At 40.9% G+C, this 20638-nt stretch overlaps 1 protein-coding gene across 3 annotated transcripts in view; it reads left to right on the top strand.

Moving 5' to 3' along the window:
- PARP9 (poly(ADP-ribose) polymerase family member 9) overlaps positions 1 to 20638 on the top strand; it is a 677909-nt gene that overhangs the window by 193863 nt on the left and 463408 nt on the right. For 2 of the 3 annotated variants that reach the window (XM_053698037.1, XM_053698036.1), the window contains exon 3: positions 10076 to 10297. The exons of the other annotated variant lie outside the window; for it this stretch is intronic. In XM_053698037.1, the coding sequence (XP_053554012.1) occupies positions 10076 to 10297 (222 nt within the window). The remainder of the gene's footprint in view (positions 1 to 10075; positions 10298 to 20638) is intronic. 3 annotated transcript variants of the gene reach the window in all.

Below are 20638 nucleotides of genomic sequence, written 5' to 3'. Positions count from 1 at the left end.
TCTTTGTTTGTTGTTTATTCTGGTAAACGGAGAGGTCAAAAAGCAACTTCTACCTCTCTCTCCTTCTGGATTAAAAGCATTATCCGATTGGCTTATGAGACTGCCGGACGGCAGCCTCCTGAAAGAATCACAGCTCACTCCACTAGGGCTGTGGCTTCCACATGGGCCTTCAAGAACGAGGCTTCTGTTGATCAGATATGTAAGGCAGCGACTTGGTCTTCACTGCACACTTTTTCTAAATTTTACAAATTTGATACTTTTGCTTCTTCTGAGGCTATTTTTGGGAGAAAGGTTTTGCAAGCCGTGGTGCCTTCCATTTAGGTGACCTGATTTGCTCCCTCCCTTCATCCGTGTCCTAAAGCTTTGGTATTGGTTCCCACAAGTAAGGATGACGCCGTGGACCGGACACACCTATGTTGGAGAAAAAAGAATTTATGTTTACCTGATAAATTACTTTCTCCAACGGTGTGTCCGGTCCACGGCCCGCCCTGGTTTTTTTAATCAGGTCTGATAATTTATTTTCTTTAACTACAGTCACCACGGTAACATATGGTTTCTCCTATGCAAATATTTCTCCTTAACGTCGGTCGAATGACTGGGGTAGGCGGAGCCTAGGAGGGATCATGTGACCAGCTTTGCTGGGCTCTTTGCCATTTCCTGTTGGGGAAGAGAATATCCCACAAGTAAGGATGACGCCGTGGACCGGACACACCGTTGGAGAAAGTAATTTATCAGGTAAACATAAATTCTGTTTTTTATTCTATAACATGCTAATAATTTTATTGGTGATACCATCTTTTGATATCATTTGAGTTGATGTCAGGTATATGTCTCTAGCTATTTTAGCTAGAAAAGCTTTATTGATTTAACTTGGAATGCTGATATGTCTTCTAAGTTAACTTTGATTTTCCCTTTCTTTCCAGGGTAATATTCATTTTTTCGTTCTTTTTCTCATAATAAGGAACAAAAGCCTGATCCTTCATCCTCAGGAGCGGTTTCAGTTTGGAAACTATTTCCAGTTTGGAATATATCCAAGCCTTATAGAAACCTATAGTCAGCTCCTAAGTACCCATGAAGGTGCGGCCCTTTTTTCCAGTTCAGCTGGTATGGGGCAGATTACGTTTTATTCAAAGGAGTTTGGATCAATTCCGTTCTCAATCTCTGGTTTCAGAACATTGTTTCAGAAAGGTACAGAATTGGCTTCAGTTAAGGCCTCCTGCTAAGAGATTTTTTTCTTCCCGTGTCCCAGTTAACACAGCAAGGCTCAGCATTTCTGAAATGTGTTTCAGATCTAGAGTTGGCTGGAGTAATTATGCCAGTTCCAGTTCTGGAACAGGGGCTAGGGTTTTATTTTATCTCTTCATTGTACCAAAGAAGGTCAATTCCTTCAGACCAGTTCCGGATCTCTCAATATTGAATCGTTATGTATACCAACATTCAAGATGGTTACTGTAGGACTATTCTGCCTTTTGTTTAGCAAGGGCATTTTATGTCTACAATAGTTTTGCAGGATGTGTATCTGCATATTCCGATTCATTCAGATCACTTTTAGTGTTTGAGATTCTCTTTTTAGACAAGCATTACCAGTTTTGTGGCTCTACTGTTTGGCCTAGCCTCAGTTCCAAGAATTTTTTTCAAAGATTCTCGGTGCCCTTCTTTCTGTATTCAGAGAACAGGGTTTTGGTATTTCCTTATTTGGACGATTATCTTGGTATTTGCTCAGTCTTCTCATTCGAAGAATCTCATGCGATTCGACTTGTGTTGTTTCTTCAAGATCATGGTTGGAGGATCAATTTACCAAAAAGTTCATTGATTCCTCAGTCAAGGGTAACCTTTCTGGGTTTCCAGATAGATTCAGTGTCCATGACTCTGTCTTTAACAGACAAGAGACGTCTAAATTGTTTTCAGCTTGTCGAAACCTTCAGTCACAATCATTCCCTTCGGTAACCTTATGCATGGAAATTCTAGGTCTTTTGACTGCTGCATTGGACGCAATCCCCTTTGCTTGTTTTTCACATGCGACCTCTTCAGCTCTGTATGCTGAATCAATGGTGCAAGGATTACACAAAGATATTTCAATTTATATCTTTAAAATCGATTGTTCGACACTCTCTAACGTGGTGGACAGATCACCATCGTTTAATTCAGGGGGCTTCTTTTGTGCTTCCGACCTGGACTGTAATTTCAACAGATACAAGTCTCACAGGTTGGGGAGCTGGTGGGGATCTCTGTCGGCACAAGGAGTTTGGGAATCTCAGGAGGTGAGATTACCGATAAATATTTTGGAACTCCGTGCAATTTTCAGAGCTCTTCAGTTTTGGCCTCTTCTGTAGAGAGAATCGTTCATTTGTTTTCAGACAGACAATGTCACAACTGTGGCATACATCATCAAGGAGCGACTCACAGTCCTCTGGCTATGAAAGAAGTATCTCAAATTTTTTTGGTTTGGGCGGACTCCAGCTCCTGTCTAATCTCTGCGGTTCATATCCCAGGTGTAGACAATTGGGAAGCGGATTATCTCAGTCGCCAAACGTTGCATCCGGGCGAATGGTCTCTTCACCCAGAGGTATTTCTTCAGGTTGTTCAAATGTGGGAACTTCCAGAAATAGATCTGATGGCGTCTCATCTAAACAAGAAACTTCCCAGATATCTGTACAGATCCCGGGATCCTTAGGCGGAGGCAGTGGATGCATTATCACTTCCTTGGAAGTATCATCCTGTCTATATCTTTCCGCCTCTAGTTCTTTTTCCAAGAGTAATCTCCAAGATTCTGAAGGAATGCTCGTTTGTTCTGCTGGTAGCTCCGGCATGGCCTTACAGGTTTGGTATGCGGATCTTGTCCGGATGGCCTCTTGCCAGCCGTGGACTCTTCCGTTAAGACCAGACCTTCTGTCGCAAGGTCCTTTTTTCCATCAGGATCTCAAATCCTTAAATTTTAAGGTATGGAGATTGAACGCTTGATTCTTGGTCAAAGAGGTTTCTCTGACTCTGTGATTAATACTATGTTACAGGCTCGTAATTCTGTATCTAGAGAGATATATTATAGAGTCTGGAAGACTTATATTTTTTGGTGTCTTTCTCATCTTTTTTCTTGGCATTCTTTTAGAATACCGAGAATTTTACAGTTTCTTCAGGATGGTTTAGATAAGGGTTTGTCTGCAAGTTCCTTGAAAGGACAAATCTCTGCTCTTTCTGTTCTTTTTCACAGAAAGATTGCTATTCTTCCTGATATTTATTGTTTTATATAAGCTTTGGTTCGTATAAAACCTGTCATTAAGTCAATTTCTCCTCCTTGGAGTTTGATTTTGGTTCTGGGAGCTCTTCAAGCTCCTCCCTTTGAACCTATGCATTCATTGGTCATTAAATTACTTTCTTGGAAAAGTTTTGTTCCTTTTGGCCATCTCTTCTGCCAGAAGAGTTTCTGATTTATCTGCTCTTTCTTGTGAGTCTCCTTTTCTGATTTTTCATCAGGATGAGGCGGTGTTGCGAACTTCTTTTGAATTTTTACCTAAAGTTGTGAATTCCAACAACATTAGTAGAGAAATTGTGGTTCCTTCATTATGTCCTAATCCTAAGAATTCTAAGGAGAAATCATTGCATTCTTTGGATGTTGTTAGAGCTTTGAAATATTATGTTGAAGCTACTAAGTCTTTCCGAAAGACTTCTAGTCTATTTGTTATCTTTTCCGGTTCTAGAAAAGGCCAGAAAGCTTCTGCCATTTCTTTGGCATCTTGGTTGAAATCTTTAATTCATCTTGCCTATGTTGAGTCGGGTAAAACTCTGCCTCAGAGGATTACAGCTCATTCTACCAGGTCAGTTTCTACTTCCTGGGCGTTTAAGAATGAAGCTTCGGTTGATCACATTTGCAAAGTTGCAACTTGGTCCTCTTTGCATATTTTTACTAAATTCTACCATTTTGATGTATTTTCTTCTTCTGAAGCAGTTTTTGGTAGAAAAGTATTTCAGGCAGCAGTTTCAGTCTGAATCTTCTGCTTATGTTTTTTATTAAACTTTATTTTGGGTGTGGATTATTTTCAGCAGGAATTGGCTGTCTTTATTTTATCCCTCCCTCTCTAGTGACTCTTGTGTGGAAAGATCCACATCTTGGGTAGTCATTATCCCATACGTCACTAGCTCATGGACTCTTGCTAATTACATGAAAGAAAACATAATTTATGTAAGAACTTACCTTATAAATTCATTTCTTTCATATTAGCAAGAGTCCATGAGGCCCACCCTTTTTTGTGGTGGTTATGATTTTTTTGTATAAAGCACAATTATTCCAATTCCTTATTTTATATGCTTTCGCACTTTTTTATCACCCCACTTCTTGGCTATTCGTTAAACTGAATTGTGGGTGTGGTGAGGGGTGTATTTATAGGCATTTTAAGGTTTGGGAAACTTTGCCCCTCCTGGTAGGAATGTATATCCCATACGTCACTAGCTCATGGACTCTTGCTAATATGAAATAAATGAATTTATCAGGTAAGTTCTTACATAAATTATGTTTTATTAGGGATATTGGGCGATAATTTTTACAAAGTCTATGGTTTCTGCCAGGTTTAGGTATCACTACAATTTTAGCATATAAGAGTTCCGGTTGCAAAATGTGGTAAGGTGAGGGAGCAGCGTGGATCCAAATAGTTTTAGTATTCCCCTGGAAGCCCGTCAGTGCCCGCCGCCTTCCCCGGTTTAAGATCTCGGATCGCCCCCATCACCTTTGCCGCAGATATCTTAGCATTAAGTGTTTCCCTGTGTTCCCTAGATATTGTGTGCAGGGGGGAATGTGCGAAAAATTCTGTCGTGAGAGTTTCTGTTGTTGTGTTATGAATGACTTTGTGTCCGTCGTATAAGTCCCCATAATAGGTTACAAATGTATTGACTATTTCCTGTGGATGTGAAGTGGAGGTACCCCGAATGGTCTCAATAACTGGGATGGCTGATGCTCTACATCTTTCCCTGATTTTGTAGGCCATAAATTTATCCGGCTTATTCACGTAAATGAAATACAGAGATTTCAGTTTTTGAGTAGCCCTAGTAGCTTGGGAGTTAAGCATCGACATTAGTAGTTTTTTTTTAGTCTGGAGCATATTTAAGGTGGAAGTCAATTTCGATAGTCTGTGTTGTCTCTCTAGTAAATTTATTTCCCTATAAAGCTCTTCTAGTTGATTTCTGTATTTTTGGTTTTGGACCGCTTTTTCTTTGATAAGCAATCCCCGTAGCACTACCTTATGTGCTGCCCATATGTTTATTGGATTTAAAGTGGAGTCAGTGTTGATAGTCCAATATTCTGTTAATGCTCGTAGAGTGTTTTCGTGTGCCTGAGGGTTTTTAAGATATGTAGGGTCGAACGTCCAAGTTTTGCTACGTGATGGATCTCTTAGTCCGTCTATCTGTAGGGAAAAAATGGAATGATCCGACCATACACAGGCATGTATGTCAGATTTCCGTATTAAGGGTTGAAGAATCTGGCTAACATATACATAGTCTAATCTCGCGTATGAGTTGTGTGCAGCTGAATAGAAAGTAGTATCAGTAGTTACTCCATATAATGTATCCCATGTATATATTAGGGAGTGAGGTGATAAGTGATCTTGAATAGATTTGACTAGTCGATTATGTCGGAGTTGCTTGTTAGTCAAAAAGCTATTAGATGTATGTTTAATCAGGGACATAGTGATATTAAAATCCCCTGCTAAAATGATCTTAGCTTGGGACCATTGTGTTAATAGGTGTGCTATATGTCGAAAGAATGAGTTCTGGTTCTCGTTGGGTGCATAGACATTGCATAGAGTGATCTCAGTGTCTAAAATCTGACCCCTGACAATAAGATATCTCCCTTCTGGACCCTCAATGGTAGATACATGTGTGAAATTAATAGAGGAATGAATTAAAATAGACTCCCCTTTTCTTGGTGGATGCCGTGGCATGGTAGTGGGTTGTGAAGTGTCGTGCCCAGTATCTTGGGATATTAGCTTTAAGAAGGTGTGTTTCTTGTAAAAATAATAAGTTTGCCTGCAATGAGGCATATTGGGACATCGCTATCTTACGTTTGGTGTCAGTGTTAAGTCCCCTGACATGGGAAAGCAAAGTTATTCTAGGGAACATTGTTTGGTAATGTTGTGTATGTTAGGGCTGCGTAAACTGGTACCTTCTGGTTCCGACCTTTACCTTGCTGGAGTCTTAATGGAGTAGTAGTTTCAGTATCAAGGAGCATTACAAAGTTGTCACTGGGGTAAAAAGAAACATTAGAGAAAAAACAGCACATTACATGCAACAGAATAAAAAACAGGTCCTCGTCCCTGAAACAGTCAGCTAGGGGACAACATTGTGAAAATGAACAAATAATCAACAATCAGTATTGCGAGGGGGCAAGGGCACCCCTCCAGCTCACAAGTCAGGTCATATCTAAAGTCAGCTCACAACCTCAACCAAATGAGCGTCATCAAAGTTTGTTTTTGTGTAATTAGTGAAAAGTTCAAAGGCTTCTAAACAACCATCAACTAGGCCGTTAACCGGAATTTGGTAGTGTTACCTCAGTCTCGGGTATCTTTCACATTGAGGAGTCAAGTTCCGTTTCCTCGAGTTTCTTTTGTCTTTTGTTTTTTATAGTTAATTTTCTGCCATAACGCTTTGTGTCTGGTTTCTTGTGTTGACTCGCCATTAGAGGGAGCTTCCAGATGTGGTAATGCTGGGGCTTCTAAGCCCAGGACTTTACAAATTTCAGGAATATCTTCTCGCTCTTTGAGGGTTATTATTTTAGAGTCTTTGGTGATGATGAGCGCAAAGGGGAAGCCCCACTTATATGGTATCTGATGTTTCCGGAGCAAAAGCGTAAGGGGCCGTAAGGTACCCCTGCGTTGTAGAGTTCGCAAGCTTAGGTCCTGAAAGAACTGAATCACATTCCCCTGAAATTTGAAGGTAGGATGTCTCCTAGAGGCTTGTAGTATTTTCTCTTTGTCAGGGAAGAAAGTTAATCTGATTACTACATCCCTGGGGGGAAGGCCGTTCTTAGGTTTAGCCTTTAAAGCTCTGTGAGCCATTTCCACCTGGAAAATATAGTCAGCTGGTTTTTCAGTGATCTGGCTGAAGAGTTGAGATAGATATGCTGGTAGATCTCTAGAAGTGACTTCTTCCGGAATTCCCTTCAGTCTGATGTTGTTACGTCTACTTCTATTTTCGAGGTCCTCCAATTTATCTTGACATTCCGCTATTAGTTGTTGTTGTGAGGAAATTGTTTGTGTCATTTCATCCATGTTTCCCACAATAGAGTCCTGTTGGTCTTCTAGGGTCTCATTTTTCCCCCCCATGTCCACTAAGTCAGATTTGATCTCTGACAAACTGTTAGTGACTGATGTGTGGGTAGAGTCAATCTTCTCCCACAACTTCTCAAAGTTATCAGCGATATCCTGCTTAGAGACTAGTGTTTGTAAATCTGCCCTTCTGAGAGGGACACTGTCATCTTGAGGTTGTGTGGGTTCCCCCTCTGATTCCTCTTCTATCTCTGAATCTTTGGGAATTTTATCAGAGTGGGTTGTTTTAAAAAAAGAGGACATATTGGTAGTCTTCAGCGACTTATCGCCCTTCACTGATCTCCTGGCAGCCATGTTTCTGCTTCTAAGATGTGGTTCTGAGTGCCGTGGCGGTACAGACGAGTGCACGGGAGCACCAAGTCCTAAACAATTAATGAAAGTGGGCGTATGTTTATGTCAGCGTTGGGCAGAATATTTGTTTTAATGACTAGATCATTTTTTCATATACTTGAGGTTTGGTATAAAGGCAGCGACCAAAAACAGAATGCCATTTAACGGCATATGAATTACCTGAGAGCATATCATTGGAGTCAGCGAGCTGGCTGGTTACCCCCTCTTTTTTATCTATGTGTTTACGTTATTTTCACGATGAGAGTGTTCCTGCAGTTCAATGCAGTCCTGAATAATTCTGCTGCAGGTGTAATGCTTCTATTGACTTAAAGAGATGTATAAATAAAATGGTGTATTTTTCTGCCACTTACCCCTCTGCATGCCTCTTTTCCTTCTGAATTTCTTATACTTCTGTACACTATCCCAGCATGGATGTCTGTGTCTTTTCTTACACCACTTTTATTCAGAGAGGCTACTAGGATTGCTGGCTGTGAGGGCCGCCGTTTTTCTCCTGATTGCAAAAGGCTTATTTTGGCTTCTATTATCCTCTACCTGATCTCTCAGTGTATGTGTCTACCTTGTTTGGGCTGCCTTTACAAATCCAGCTATTTTTGTCTTCTTTGGGGGGGCCTACTCGATCCGGAGTAGGCCGCAGCCGAGGACTTTCCTGAATTTTCCCTGGTTCTCAAATTCAGGTTGAAGTTCCGTTTTTTCTAGTTCTTCCAATTTGATGTTATTTATTACCCCTTAGTTGAGGATGCCAACAAGTAGTAAGTAGTGTCCTCAGTGGCCTCAGAAAGCTGCTTTTTATTAGTTTAATACCCTTTTTTACACAGAGCTTCTCTCATATGCTGCTGTTTCCTTTGCCAGCTCCTACGAAGGACTTTAGACAGACTTCTTCCTTGTTTGTTGTCTATTCTGGGAAGTGTAGAGGGCAAAAGGCCTCCACCACTTCCTTATCTTTTTTGCTGAGGAGTATTATTCGCTTCTCATATGAGACAGCAGAGCATAAGCCTCAGAGGATTAAGGCTCATTTAACTAGAGCTGTGGTTTCATCTTGGGCCTTCAAGAATGAGGCCTCTATGGAGCAGATTTGTAGGGCGGCTGCCTGGTCCTCCCCCCCCCCCCCCCCCCCCCCCCCGTTTTCATTCAGTGTCCTCTAGAGCTTGGGTATATGTTTCCCACATGTAATGAATGAAGCCGTGGACTCTCCTCATATTAAGAAGAAAAACATAAATTATGCTTACCAGATAATTTCCCTTCCTTCTGTATGAGAAGAGTCCACGGCCCCCAACCATTTTTCTCCGTTGGGCGGCACTAAATTTTTGTTTATTTGTATAGATAACCAGATAGACTTAAAAAGCACAAAAATATGCCTAAAATGTGCAGTTTTTAAAAATGCATAAAATGTTACTATATTATCAATGATATTATTATACTGGGGAAGTCAGAGGTAAACCTAGGCAAAAAAAACACTGGCCTCTAGCTAGCACACTTAGCAAGGGTATATGAGCTCAGACATCCATTCATTATCCCTCAGTTAGTTTACATACATAGGGGTAGATTTATTAAATGTCGGACGGGCATGATCCGCTATAGCGGATCATGTCCACCCAACATCGCTAAATGCCGACAGCGTATTTAACATTGCACAAGTATTTCTAGTGAAATGCTTGTGCATTGCTGCCCCCTGCACATTTTGCGGCCAATCGGCCACTAGCAGGGGGTGTCAATCATCCCGATCGTATCTGATCGGGATGATTGCAGTCCGCCACCTCATAGGTGGCGGATGAGTTTAAGGAGCTTACGACCACTGTTTCTTAAGTTTCAGGTGGACCTGAAACTTCGGGGGTAGATTGCAGCATCCACTGCTTAATAAATCTACCCCAAAAAATGAACATGTAACCTGATTTACAAGGTGTATTCCATATCTGGACTGGACTCGACCATCTGTATGAACACAGTAATCCACACATTTATTACCTGTGCAGGATAGGTAAAAGTTAACATCCTATGAGGAAACACAAAGATATCCTGTATATTGGGATAATTTGCAAAAATCCCAATTGGCACTGTCAAAAATAACTGAATACTTGCAGTGCTGCATTTGTTGTACAGTAGGCTGATGTGAAGTACTGTGAGAGGGGGTTGCACTAACAGGTAGAAACTGAACTAACTTGAATAGGGAGCACAGTAACCTTTTCTTTTTGCATCAATCAAGTAGTATTGCTAAGCCATTACTGTGTGTGATACAAGTGCTGTTTGTTGCCTAGGTAGACCGTGAAGCAGAGTGTTTCAGTGATTTGTCTGTTGGCTCTAGTACATGGGGGCCCCTTTCTTTTAAAATTTTAATGGAGCACAATTAAATTGGATTCAACATTAACTTTGTAAGTATGTTAAATAAGTCTGTTTTTTATCTTCTCTTTTTTCAGACAAACGTTATTGTAAATTCTGTATCTTCAGACCTGAATCTAAATATTGGAAATATCTCAAGAGCAATTCTTAATAAAGCAGGTCCTAAACTGCAGTCTGAAATTTTCCAAGCAGGAAAAGAGCATGGTGCAAAAAAAGGAATCATAGCAACAAATGGATGCACATTACCTTGCAGTTTTGTATACCATGTCATATTGCAAAATGACGGTGCAGTATGTCAGGTAAGTGGTTAAGAACCTTACTGTTTGTGTACGTGTGGTGTATGCACATATTAATGCATATACAGTGCAGTACATGAGTTGAGTGGTTAAGAACCTTACTGTTTGTGTACATGTGGTGTATGAACATATTAATGCATATACAGTGCAGTAGAACCTTACTGTTTGTGTACGTGTGGTGTATGCACATATTAATGCATATACAGTGCAGTATGTGAGGTGAGTGGTTAAAAACCTTACTGTTTGTGTACATGTGGTGTATGAACATATTGATGCATATACAGTGCAGTAGAACCTTACTGTTTGTGTACGTGTGGTGTATGCATATACAGTGCAGTAGAACCTTACTGTTTGTGTATGTGTGGTGTATGCACTTATTACTGCATATACAGTGCAGTAGAACCTTACTGTCTGTGTACGTGTGGTGTATGCACATATTGATGCATATACAGTGCAGTAGATCCTTACTGTCTGTGTACGTGTGGTGTATGCACATATTGATGCATATACAGTGCAGTAGAACCTTACTGTTTGTGTACGTGTGGTGTATGCACATATTAATGCATATACAGTGCAGTAGAACCTTACTGTTTGTGTACGTGTGGTGTATGCACATATTACTGCATATACAGTGCAGTAGAACCTTACTGTCTGTGTACGTGTGGTGTATGCACATATTAATGCATATACAGTGCAGTAGAACCATACTGTTTGTGTTCGTGTGGTGTATGCACATATTGATGCATATACAGTGCAGTAGAACCTTACTGTCTGTACGTGTGGTGTATGCACATATTAATGCATATACAGTGCAGTATGTGAGGTGAGTGGTTAAGAACCTTACTGTCTGTGTACATGTGGTGTATGCACATATTGATGCATATACAGTGCAGTATGTGAGGTGAGTGGTTAAGAACCTTACTGTCTGTGTACGTGTGGTGTATGCACATATTGATGCATATACAGTGCAGTTTGTGAGGTGAGTGGTTAAGAATCTTACCGTCTTTGTACGTGTGGTGTATGCACATAATGATGCATATACAGTGCAGTATGTGAGGTGAGTGGTTAAGAGTCTTACTGTCTGTGTACGTGCGGTGTATGCACATATTGATGCATATACAGTGCAGTATGTGAGGTGAGTGGTTAAGAATCTTACTGTCTGTGTATGTGTGGTGTATGCACATGTATTGATGCATATACATTGCAGTTTGTGAGGTGAGTGGTTAAGAATCTTACCGTCTGTTTACGTGTGGTGTATGCACATTTTGATGTATATACAGTGCAGTTTGTGAGGTGAGTGGTTAAGAACCTTACCGTCTGTGTACGTGTGGTGTATGCACATATTGATGCATATACAGTGTAGTTTGTGAGGTGAGTGGTTAAGAACCTTACTGTTAGGGTACAGTCTGTCATATTCTTATAGGCTCTGAAGAGAAAATCAGCTATTCAGTTTTTATATTTTTTAAGAACCAGGAGTATGTTCTAAGAGAAATGGATAGATGACAATACAACAGCTGGAGTCTTGGTTATATACCACTATTATTTGTAGGAAAATTTCTAGTCTGTCTACACTTAACTATCCGTTCCATCCTAATGTAAGGAGAGTCCACAGCTTTATTCCTTACTTGTGGGAAATATTGAACCTGGCCACCAGGAGGAGGCAAAGACACCCCAGCCAAAGGCTTAAATACTCCTCCCACTTCCCTCACACCCAAGTCATTCTTTGCCTTTCGTCACAGGAGGTTGGCAGAGAAGTGTCAAAAGATTTTGGAGTAGTCGCTAGGAAAGGTATCTGCCTTTCAACATAGGACTGGAGTTTTAAGTAGTCTTGTCATCTTCTCAGTGAGAGCATAGACGAAAGTTAGAGTCTGGAGATGCAGGCAGAGTCTATTCTGCGAACCCATCCAGACTCGGATTAATAGCTCCTTAGCAATCAGTGTTTCACTGCCTGCTTTTCTCACTCAAGTCAGGAGCGATGCTACAAGACTGTTACACTTGAGAGGCTGTGTTTCTGTTTCACAGCGTGGTTTCCGGTAAGATCGTTTCGATTTTTACACATATTGTAAACGCTAGAGGACAGGGTCACAGTGTGACTCCTTTTATCTTTATGGTATCAAGGGTTAATATCTCCTTAGGAGGGGTTTTAAATAGTGGGGTTTAATCATATATGTTTGATTTAATGCTGCTTTTTATGTGTGAAATGTATTGGGCTCATAGGCTGTCATGGAACGGACAGGTTTTCACTTCTTCTTTTCTCTTAAGTGTATCCAGTCCACGGATCATCCATTACTTGTGGGATATATTCCCTTCCCAACAGGAAGTTGCAAGAGGATCACCCACAGCAGAGCTGCTATATAGCTCCTCCCCTCACATGTCATACCCAGTCATTCTCTTGCAACCCTCAACATAGATGGAGGTCGTAAGAGGACTGTGGTGTTTTATACTTAGTTTATTTCTTCAATCAAAAGTTTGTTATTTCTCCAACATAGGTGTGTCCGGTCCACGGCGTCATCCTTACTTGTGGGATATTCTCTTCCCCAACAGGAAATGGCAAAGAGCCCAGCAAAGCTGGTCACATGATCCCTCCTAGGCTCCGCCTTCCCCAGTCATTCTCTTTGCCGTTGCACAGGCAACATCTCCACGGAGATGGCTTAGAGTTTTTTGGTGTTTAAATGTAGTTTTATTCTTCAATCAAGAGTTTGTTATTTTAAAATAGTGCTGGTATGTACTATTTACTCTGAAACAGAAAAGAGATGAAGATTTCTGTTTGTAAGAGGAAGATGATTTTAGCAACCGTTACTAAAATCGATTGCTGTTTCCACACAGGACTGTTGAGATGAAGTAACTTCAGTTGGGGGAAACAGTGGGCAGACTTTGCTGCTTGAGGTATGACACATTTCTAACAAGACTTGGTAATGCTGGAAGCTGTCATTTTCCCTATGGGATCCGGTAAGCCATTTTCTTAGTTTAAATATAAGAATAAAGGGCTTCACAAGGGCTTTAAAGACTGGTAGACATTTTTCTGGGCTAAAACGATTACTTTATAAGCATATTTAATGGATTATAACTTTGAAGAGTTATTTTAATCTTGGGAATTGTATTAAAAAAACGGCAGGCACTGTATTGGACACCTTTCTTCTGTTATGTGTGATCAGTCCACGGGTCATCATTACTTCTGGGATATAACTCCTCCCCAACAGGAAATGCAAGAGGATTCACCCAGCAGAGCTGCATATAGCTCCTCCCCTCTACGTCACTCCCAGTCATTCTCTTGCACCCAACGACTAGATAGGATGTGTGAGAGGACTATGGTGATTATACTTAGTTTTTATAACTTCAATCAAAAGTTTGTTATTTTACAATAGCACCGGAGCGTGTTATTGCCTCTCTGGCAGAGTTTGAAGAAGAATCTACCAGAGTTTTTTTTTTTTTTTACTATGATTTTAACCGGAGTAGTTAAGATCATATTGCTGTTTCTCGGCCATCTGAGGGAGGTAAAAGCTTCAGATCAGGGGACAGCGGGCAGATGAATCTGCATTGAGGTATGTAGCAGTTTTTATTTTCTGAATGGAATTGATGAGAAAATCCTGCCATACCGTTATAATAACATGTATGTATACTCTACACTTCAGTATTCTGGGGATGGTACTTCACCGGAATTACTCTGTAAAAAGTACATTAAACCTTTTAATAGGTATTTATTATGTTAAACGTTTTTGCTGGAATGTAGAATCGTTTGCATTTTCTGAGGTACTGAGTGAATAAATGTTTGGGCATTATTTTTCCACTTGGCAGCTGCTTGTTTTAATTGTGACAGTTTCGTTTCTCTCTCACTGCTGTGTGTGAGGGGGAGGGGCCGTTTTTGGCGCTCTTTGCTACGCATCAAAAATTTCCAGTCAGTTACTCTTGTATTTCCTGCATGATCCGGTTCATATCTAACAGAACTCAGGGGTCTTCAAACTTCTTTGAAGGGAGGTAGATTCTCTCAGCAGAGCTGTGAGACTTATATATTGACTGTGATTAAAAACGTTGCTCTGTAATTTTTACGTTTCAAATTTAATTATTGTTACTTTACTAATGGGAACAAACCTTTGCTGAAAGTTGTGTTGTTTTCAAGGATTGATGCTATAACAGTTTTTTCAGTTCATTATTTCAACTGTCATTTAATCGTTTAGTGCTTCTTTGAGGCACAGTACGTTTTTGTTAAATAAGATTGTAACCAAGTTGCAAGTTTATTTGCTAGTGTGTTAAACATGTCTGATTCAGAGGAAGATACCTGTGTCATTTGTTCCAATGCCAAGGTGGAGCCCAATAGAAATTTATGTACTAACTGTATTGATGCTACTTTAAATAAAAGCCAATCTGTACAAATTGAACAAATTTCACCAAACAGCGAGGGGAGAGTTATGCCGACTAACTCGCCTCACGTGTCAGTACCTGCATCTCCCGCCCGGGAGGTACGTGATTTTGTGACGCCTAGTACATCTGGGCGGCCATTACAGATAACATTACAAGATATGGCTACTGTTATGACTGAAGTTTTGGCTAAATTACCAGAACTAAGGGGCAAGCGTGATCACTCTGGGGTGAGAACAGAGTGCGCTGATAATACTAGAGCCATGTCGGATACTGCGTCACAGCTTGCAGAGCATGAGGACGGAGAGCTTCATTCTGTGGGTGACGGTCCTGATCCAAACAGATTGGATTCAGATATTTCAAATTTTAAATTTAAATTGGAGAACCTCCGTGTATTACTAGGGGAGGTTTTAGCGGCTCTTAATGATTGTAACACTGTTGCAATACCAGAGAAATTGTGTAGGTTGGATAAATACTTTGCGGTACCGGCGAGTACTGACGTTTTTCCTATACCTAAGAGACTAACTGAAATTGTTACTAAGGAGTGGGATAGACCCGGTGTGCCGTTCTCACCCCCTCCAATATTTAGAAAGATGTTTCCAATAGACGCCACCACACGGGACTTATGGCAAACGGTCCCTAAGGTGGAGGGAGCAGTTTCTACTTTAGCTAAGCGTACCACTATCCCGGTGGAGGATAGCTGTGCTTTTTCAGATCCAATGGATAAAAAATTAGAGGGTTACCTTAAGAAAATGTTTGTTCAACAAGGTTTTATATTGCAACCCCTTGCATGCATCGCGCCGATTACGGCTGCGGCAGCATTTTGGATGGAGTCTCTGGAAGAGAACCTTAGTTCAGCTACGCTGGACGACATTACGGACAGGCTTAGAGTCCTTAAACTAGCTAATTCATTCATTTCGGAGGCCGTAGTACATTTAACCAAACTTACGGCTAAGAACTCAGGATTCGCCATTCAGGCACGTAGGGCGCTGTGGCTAAAATCCTGGTCAGCTGATGTAACTTCTAAGTCCAAATTACTTAATATACCTTTCAAAGGGCAAACTTTATTTGGGCCCGGTTTGAAAGAAATTATCGCTGACATTACAGGAGGTAAGGGCCACGCCCTGCCTCAAGACAAAGCCAAAGCTAAGGCTAGACAGTCTAATTTTCGTCCCTTTCGGAATTTCAAAGCAGGAGCAGCACCAACTTCCACTGCTCCAAAACAGGAAGGAGCCGTTGCTCGTTACAGACAAGGCTGGAAACCTAACCAGTCCTGGAACAAGGGCAAGCAGGCCAGGAAACCTGCTGCTGCCCCTAAGACAACATGAATCGAGGGCCCCCGATCCGGGACCGGATCTAGTGGGGGGCAGACTCTCTCTCTTCGCCCAGGCTTGGGCAAGAGATGTTCAGGATCCCTGGGCGTTAGAGATCATATCTCAGGGATACCTTCTAGACTTCAAATTCTCTCCCCCAAGAGGGAGATTTCATCTGTCAAGGTTGTCAACAAACCAGATAAAGAAAGAAGCGTTTCTACGCTGTGTACAAGATCTGTTATTAATGGGAGTGATCCATCCGGTTCCGCGGTCGGAACAAGGACAAGGGTTTTACTCAAACCTGTTTGTGGTTCCCAAAAAAGAGGGAACTTTCAGGCCAATCTTGGATTTAAAGATCCTAAACAAATTCCTAAGAGTTCCATCGTTCAAAATGGAAACTATTCGGACAATCTTACCCATGATCCAAAAGGGTCAGTACATGACTACAGTGGATTTAAAGGATGCTTACCTTCACATACCGATTCACAAAGATCATTACCGGTATCTAAGGTTTGCCTTCTTAGACAGGCATTACCAGTTTGTAGCTCTTCCATTCGGATTGGCTACGGCTCCAAGAATCTTCACAAAGGTTCTGGGTGCCCTTCTGGCGGTACTAAGACCGCGAGGAATTTCGGTAGCTCCGTACCTAGACGACATTCTGATACAAGCTTCAAGCTTTCAAACTGCCAAGTCTCATACAGAGTTAGTTCTGGCATTTCTAAGGTCACATGGATGGAAAGTGAACGAAAAGAAGAGTTCTCTCTTTCCTCTCACAAGAGTTCCATTCTTGGGGACTCTGATAGATTCTGTAGAAATGAAGATTTATCTGACAGAAGACAGATTAACAAAGCTTCTAAATGCATGCCGTGTCCTTCATTCCATTCAACTCCCGTCAGTAGCTCAATGCATGGAGGTGATCGGCTTAATGGTAGCAGCAATGGACATAGTACCCTTTGCACGTCTACATCTCAGACCGCTGCAATTGTGCATGCTGAGTCAGTGGAATGGGGATTACTCAGACTTGTCCCCTACTCTGAATCTGGATCAAGAGACCAGAAACTCTCTTCTATGGTGGCTTTCTCGGCCACATCTGTCCAGGGGGATGCCATTCAGCAGGCCGGACTGGACAATTGTAACAACAGACGCCAGCCTACTAGGTTGGGGCGCTGTCTGGAATTCTCTGAAGGCTCAGGGACAATGGAATCAGGAGGAAAGTCTCCTACCAATAAACATCCTGGAATTGAGAGCAGTTCTCAATGCCCTTCTGGCTTGGCCCCAGTTAAGAACTCGGGGGTTCATCAGGTTTCAGTCGGACAACATCACGACTGTAGCTTATATCAACCATCAGGGAGGGACAAGAAGCTCCCTAGCAATGATGGAAGTATCAAAGATAATTCGCTGGGCAGAGTCTCACTCTTGCCACCTGTCAGCAATCCACATCCCGGGAGTGGAGAACTGGGAGGCGGATTTCTTGAGTCGCCAGACTTTTCATCCGGGGGAGTGGGAACTTCATCCGGAGGTCTTTGCCCAAATACTTCGAAGTTGGGGCAAACCAGAGATAGATCTCATGGCGTCTCGCCAGAACGCCAAACTTCCTCGCTACGGGTCCAGATCCAGGGATCCGGGAGCGGTTCTGATAGATGCTTTGACAGCACCTTGGAACTTCGGGATGGCTTATGTGTTTCCACCCTTCCCGCTGCTTCCTCGATTGATTGCCAAAATCAAACAGGAGAGAGCATCAGTGATTCTAATAGCGCCTGCATGGCCACGCAGGACTTGGTATGCAGATCTAGTGGACATGTCATCCTGTCCGCCTTGGTCTCTACCTCTAAGACAGGACCTTCTGATACAGGGTCCATTCGAACATCAAAATCTAACTTCTCTGAAGCTGACTGCTTGGAAATTGAACGCTTGATTTTATCAAAACGTGGTTTTTCTGAGTCGGTTATTGATACCCTGATACAGGCTAGGAAGCCTGTTACCAGAAGGATTTACCATAAGATATGGCGTAAATACCTATACTGGTGCGAATCCAAAGGTTACTCCTGGAGTAAGGTTAGGATTCCTAGGATATTGTCCTTTCTACAAGAAGGTTTAGAAAAGGGTTTATCGGCTAGTTCATTAAAGGGACAGATCTCAGCTCTGTCCATCTTGTTACACAGGCGTCTGTCAGAAAATCCAGATGTCCAGGCCTTTTGTCAGGCTTTAGCTCGGATCAAGCCTGCGTTTAAAACTGTTGCTCCGCCATGGAGTTTAAACCTTGTTCTTAACGTTCTACAAGGAGTTCCGTTTGAACCCCTTCTTTCCATTGATATAAAGTTGTTATCTTGGAAAGTGTTATTTTTAATGGCTATTTCTTCGGCTCGGAGAGTCTCTGAGTTATCAGCTTTACATTGTGATTCTCCTTATTTGATTTTTCATTCAGATAAGGTAGTTCTGCGTACAAAACCTGGGTTCTTACCTAAGGTAGTCACTAACAGGAACATCAATCAAGAGATCGTGGTGCCTTCCCTGTGCCCGAATCCTTCTTCAAAGAAGGAACGTCTTCTACACAATCTGGATGTAGTTCGTGCCCTCAAGTTCTACTTGCAGGCAACTAAGGATTTTCGACAAACGTCTTCCCTGTTTGTCGTGTACTCTGGTCAGAGGAGAGGTCATAAGGCTTCGGCTACCTCTCTCTCCTTCTGGCTTCGTAGCATAATTCGTTTAGCCTATGAGACTGCTGGACAGCAGCCTCCTGAAAGAATTACAGCTCATTCTACTAGAGCTGTGGCTTCCACTTGGGCCTTTAAGAATGAGGCCTCTGTTGAACAGATTTGCAAGGCTGCAACTTGGTCTTCGCTTCATACTTTTTCCAAATTTTACAAATTTGACACTTTTGCTTCTTCGGAGGCTATTTTTGGGAGAAAGGTTCTTCAGACAGTGGTTCCTTCTGTATAATGAGCCTCAGGGAATTGGAGGCTTACTCCAAGCAGGGATATCCAAATAAATAGCAAAGTAGCAAGTATGTATCAATAAAAGTGTTTATTATAACACATTAAAACCACAGCTACGCGTTTCTCAGTATCATGTACTGTTTCCTCAGGCTGAATAAAACTATACAAATCTTGCTACTTAATATACCCTATACTAACCAATAAAAATGGCTGTTTAACAAACACACCCTGGTTTCTCTTAATTGGTCACATGATTGCCAGGTGTTTGTAAATAACGTTCATGTCACATTTAAATTAATACAATACTGTTTCCTGCATACATCTAAACATCATATACAGCAAAATTCATTGTACATTTGTTTATAAACAATTTCTAACACATTTAAAAGTGTATGTAGAAATATTCAGGCAATTTAATATACATTTAGTAACCAGTGAAAAACAGTATCATTATTAATATTCAGATCCGATCCCCATTGTTAAGTCAATCCTCATATACATTTAGTAACCAATAAAGAACAAAATCATTATTTATATTCAAATCCGATCCCTATTATTGGATCAATCCTTATCCTACCTTTTGTATCTAAATTCACTTATCCTCTGTGATCGCGCTCTCATGCGTCTTTACATAGTTATAAGTCCTGCGTGTCTCAAATCTAAAATCTAAATTTAGCTTCCATCTCCCAATGTTGCTGAAAGCTTGCATCTATTATTTCGTGAATTTGTTTCTACATAGTTTCATCGTACAAAGTATAAGTATACGGTGACTATGTTATTGTATGTCAGGTAATCAAACCTTTTCCTGCACACTGACGTGTCTGTTTTTCATTGGTATTACCAAGGACAACGTCTCCGGTGGGTGTGTGCTGTTAAATACTTCTTATTGGTGTTACAATGTTATTGTATGTCAGGTAATCAAACCTTTTCCTGCACACTGACGTGTCTGTTTTTCATTGGTATTACCAAGGACAACGTCTCCGGTGGGTGTGTGCTGTTAAATACTTCTTATTGGTGTTACAATGATATGTCGTGTCAAATGGTCATAGGAGGATTAACCTATGTTATAACATCACACCTCCTTTGTGTTTATGTTTGGTTGAAGCTACGGCAACATCGTAAGATTGTTTTGATAGGTGTGATAGCTGATGTATAAACAAAGTAGACGCTAACTATCAGAACCGATGCGCTAGACACATATCTATTACTATCATTGTTATTAATTCTACATCGAGTGTGCATTTAAATACCACACTATAGATTGTTGGATGGCCTCTATCTTCACTTATGAATTCTACTACCCTAGTGACGTGTACATATGAGTTTCCTAAATGTGAGCTAATTTTTCACATCTCAGACAAAATAAAATAAAATAAAAATACAAAATACTAATATAAATACATCATAAGGTGTGGCAATGTGAAATTCAGTGATATGATATATTATAGTACTGAGTGTGAGTTGTGCAACGTAATTAGTTATTTGGTTTCATACCCTTAAGTTTAATCTATTTATGTGTATTTATTGGTTATACATAAGTGTTTTATGTGTATATTTAATATATTATGTAAATAAATTTTAATGTGATTAATATGTATACTAATATATCTGTCCTAAAAGGGTTTTTCAACTAAATTTAAGTGCTCAGTGTCAGTGATATATTATGTGTTTAATTTTGTGAGAATTAATTTAAAGTGTTTGTGAACATCAATTGAATATTCCTGCACATTTAGATATAA

The sequence above is a fragment of the Bombina bombina genome, chromosome 1 (assembly GCF_027579735.1).
Source record: "Bombina bombina isolate aBomBom1 chromosome 1, aBomBom1.pri, whole genome shotgun sequence".
Taxonomy (NCBI): domain Eukaryota; kingdom Metazoa; phylum Chordata; class Amphibia; order Anura; family Bombinatoridae; genus Bombina; species Bombina bombina.
Note: the sequence above shows the minus strand (reverse complement) of the source record. Positions and strands in the feature narration are given on the sequence as shown.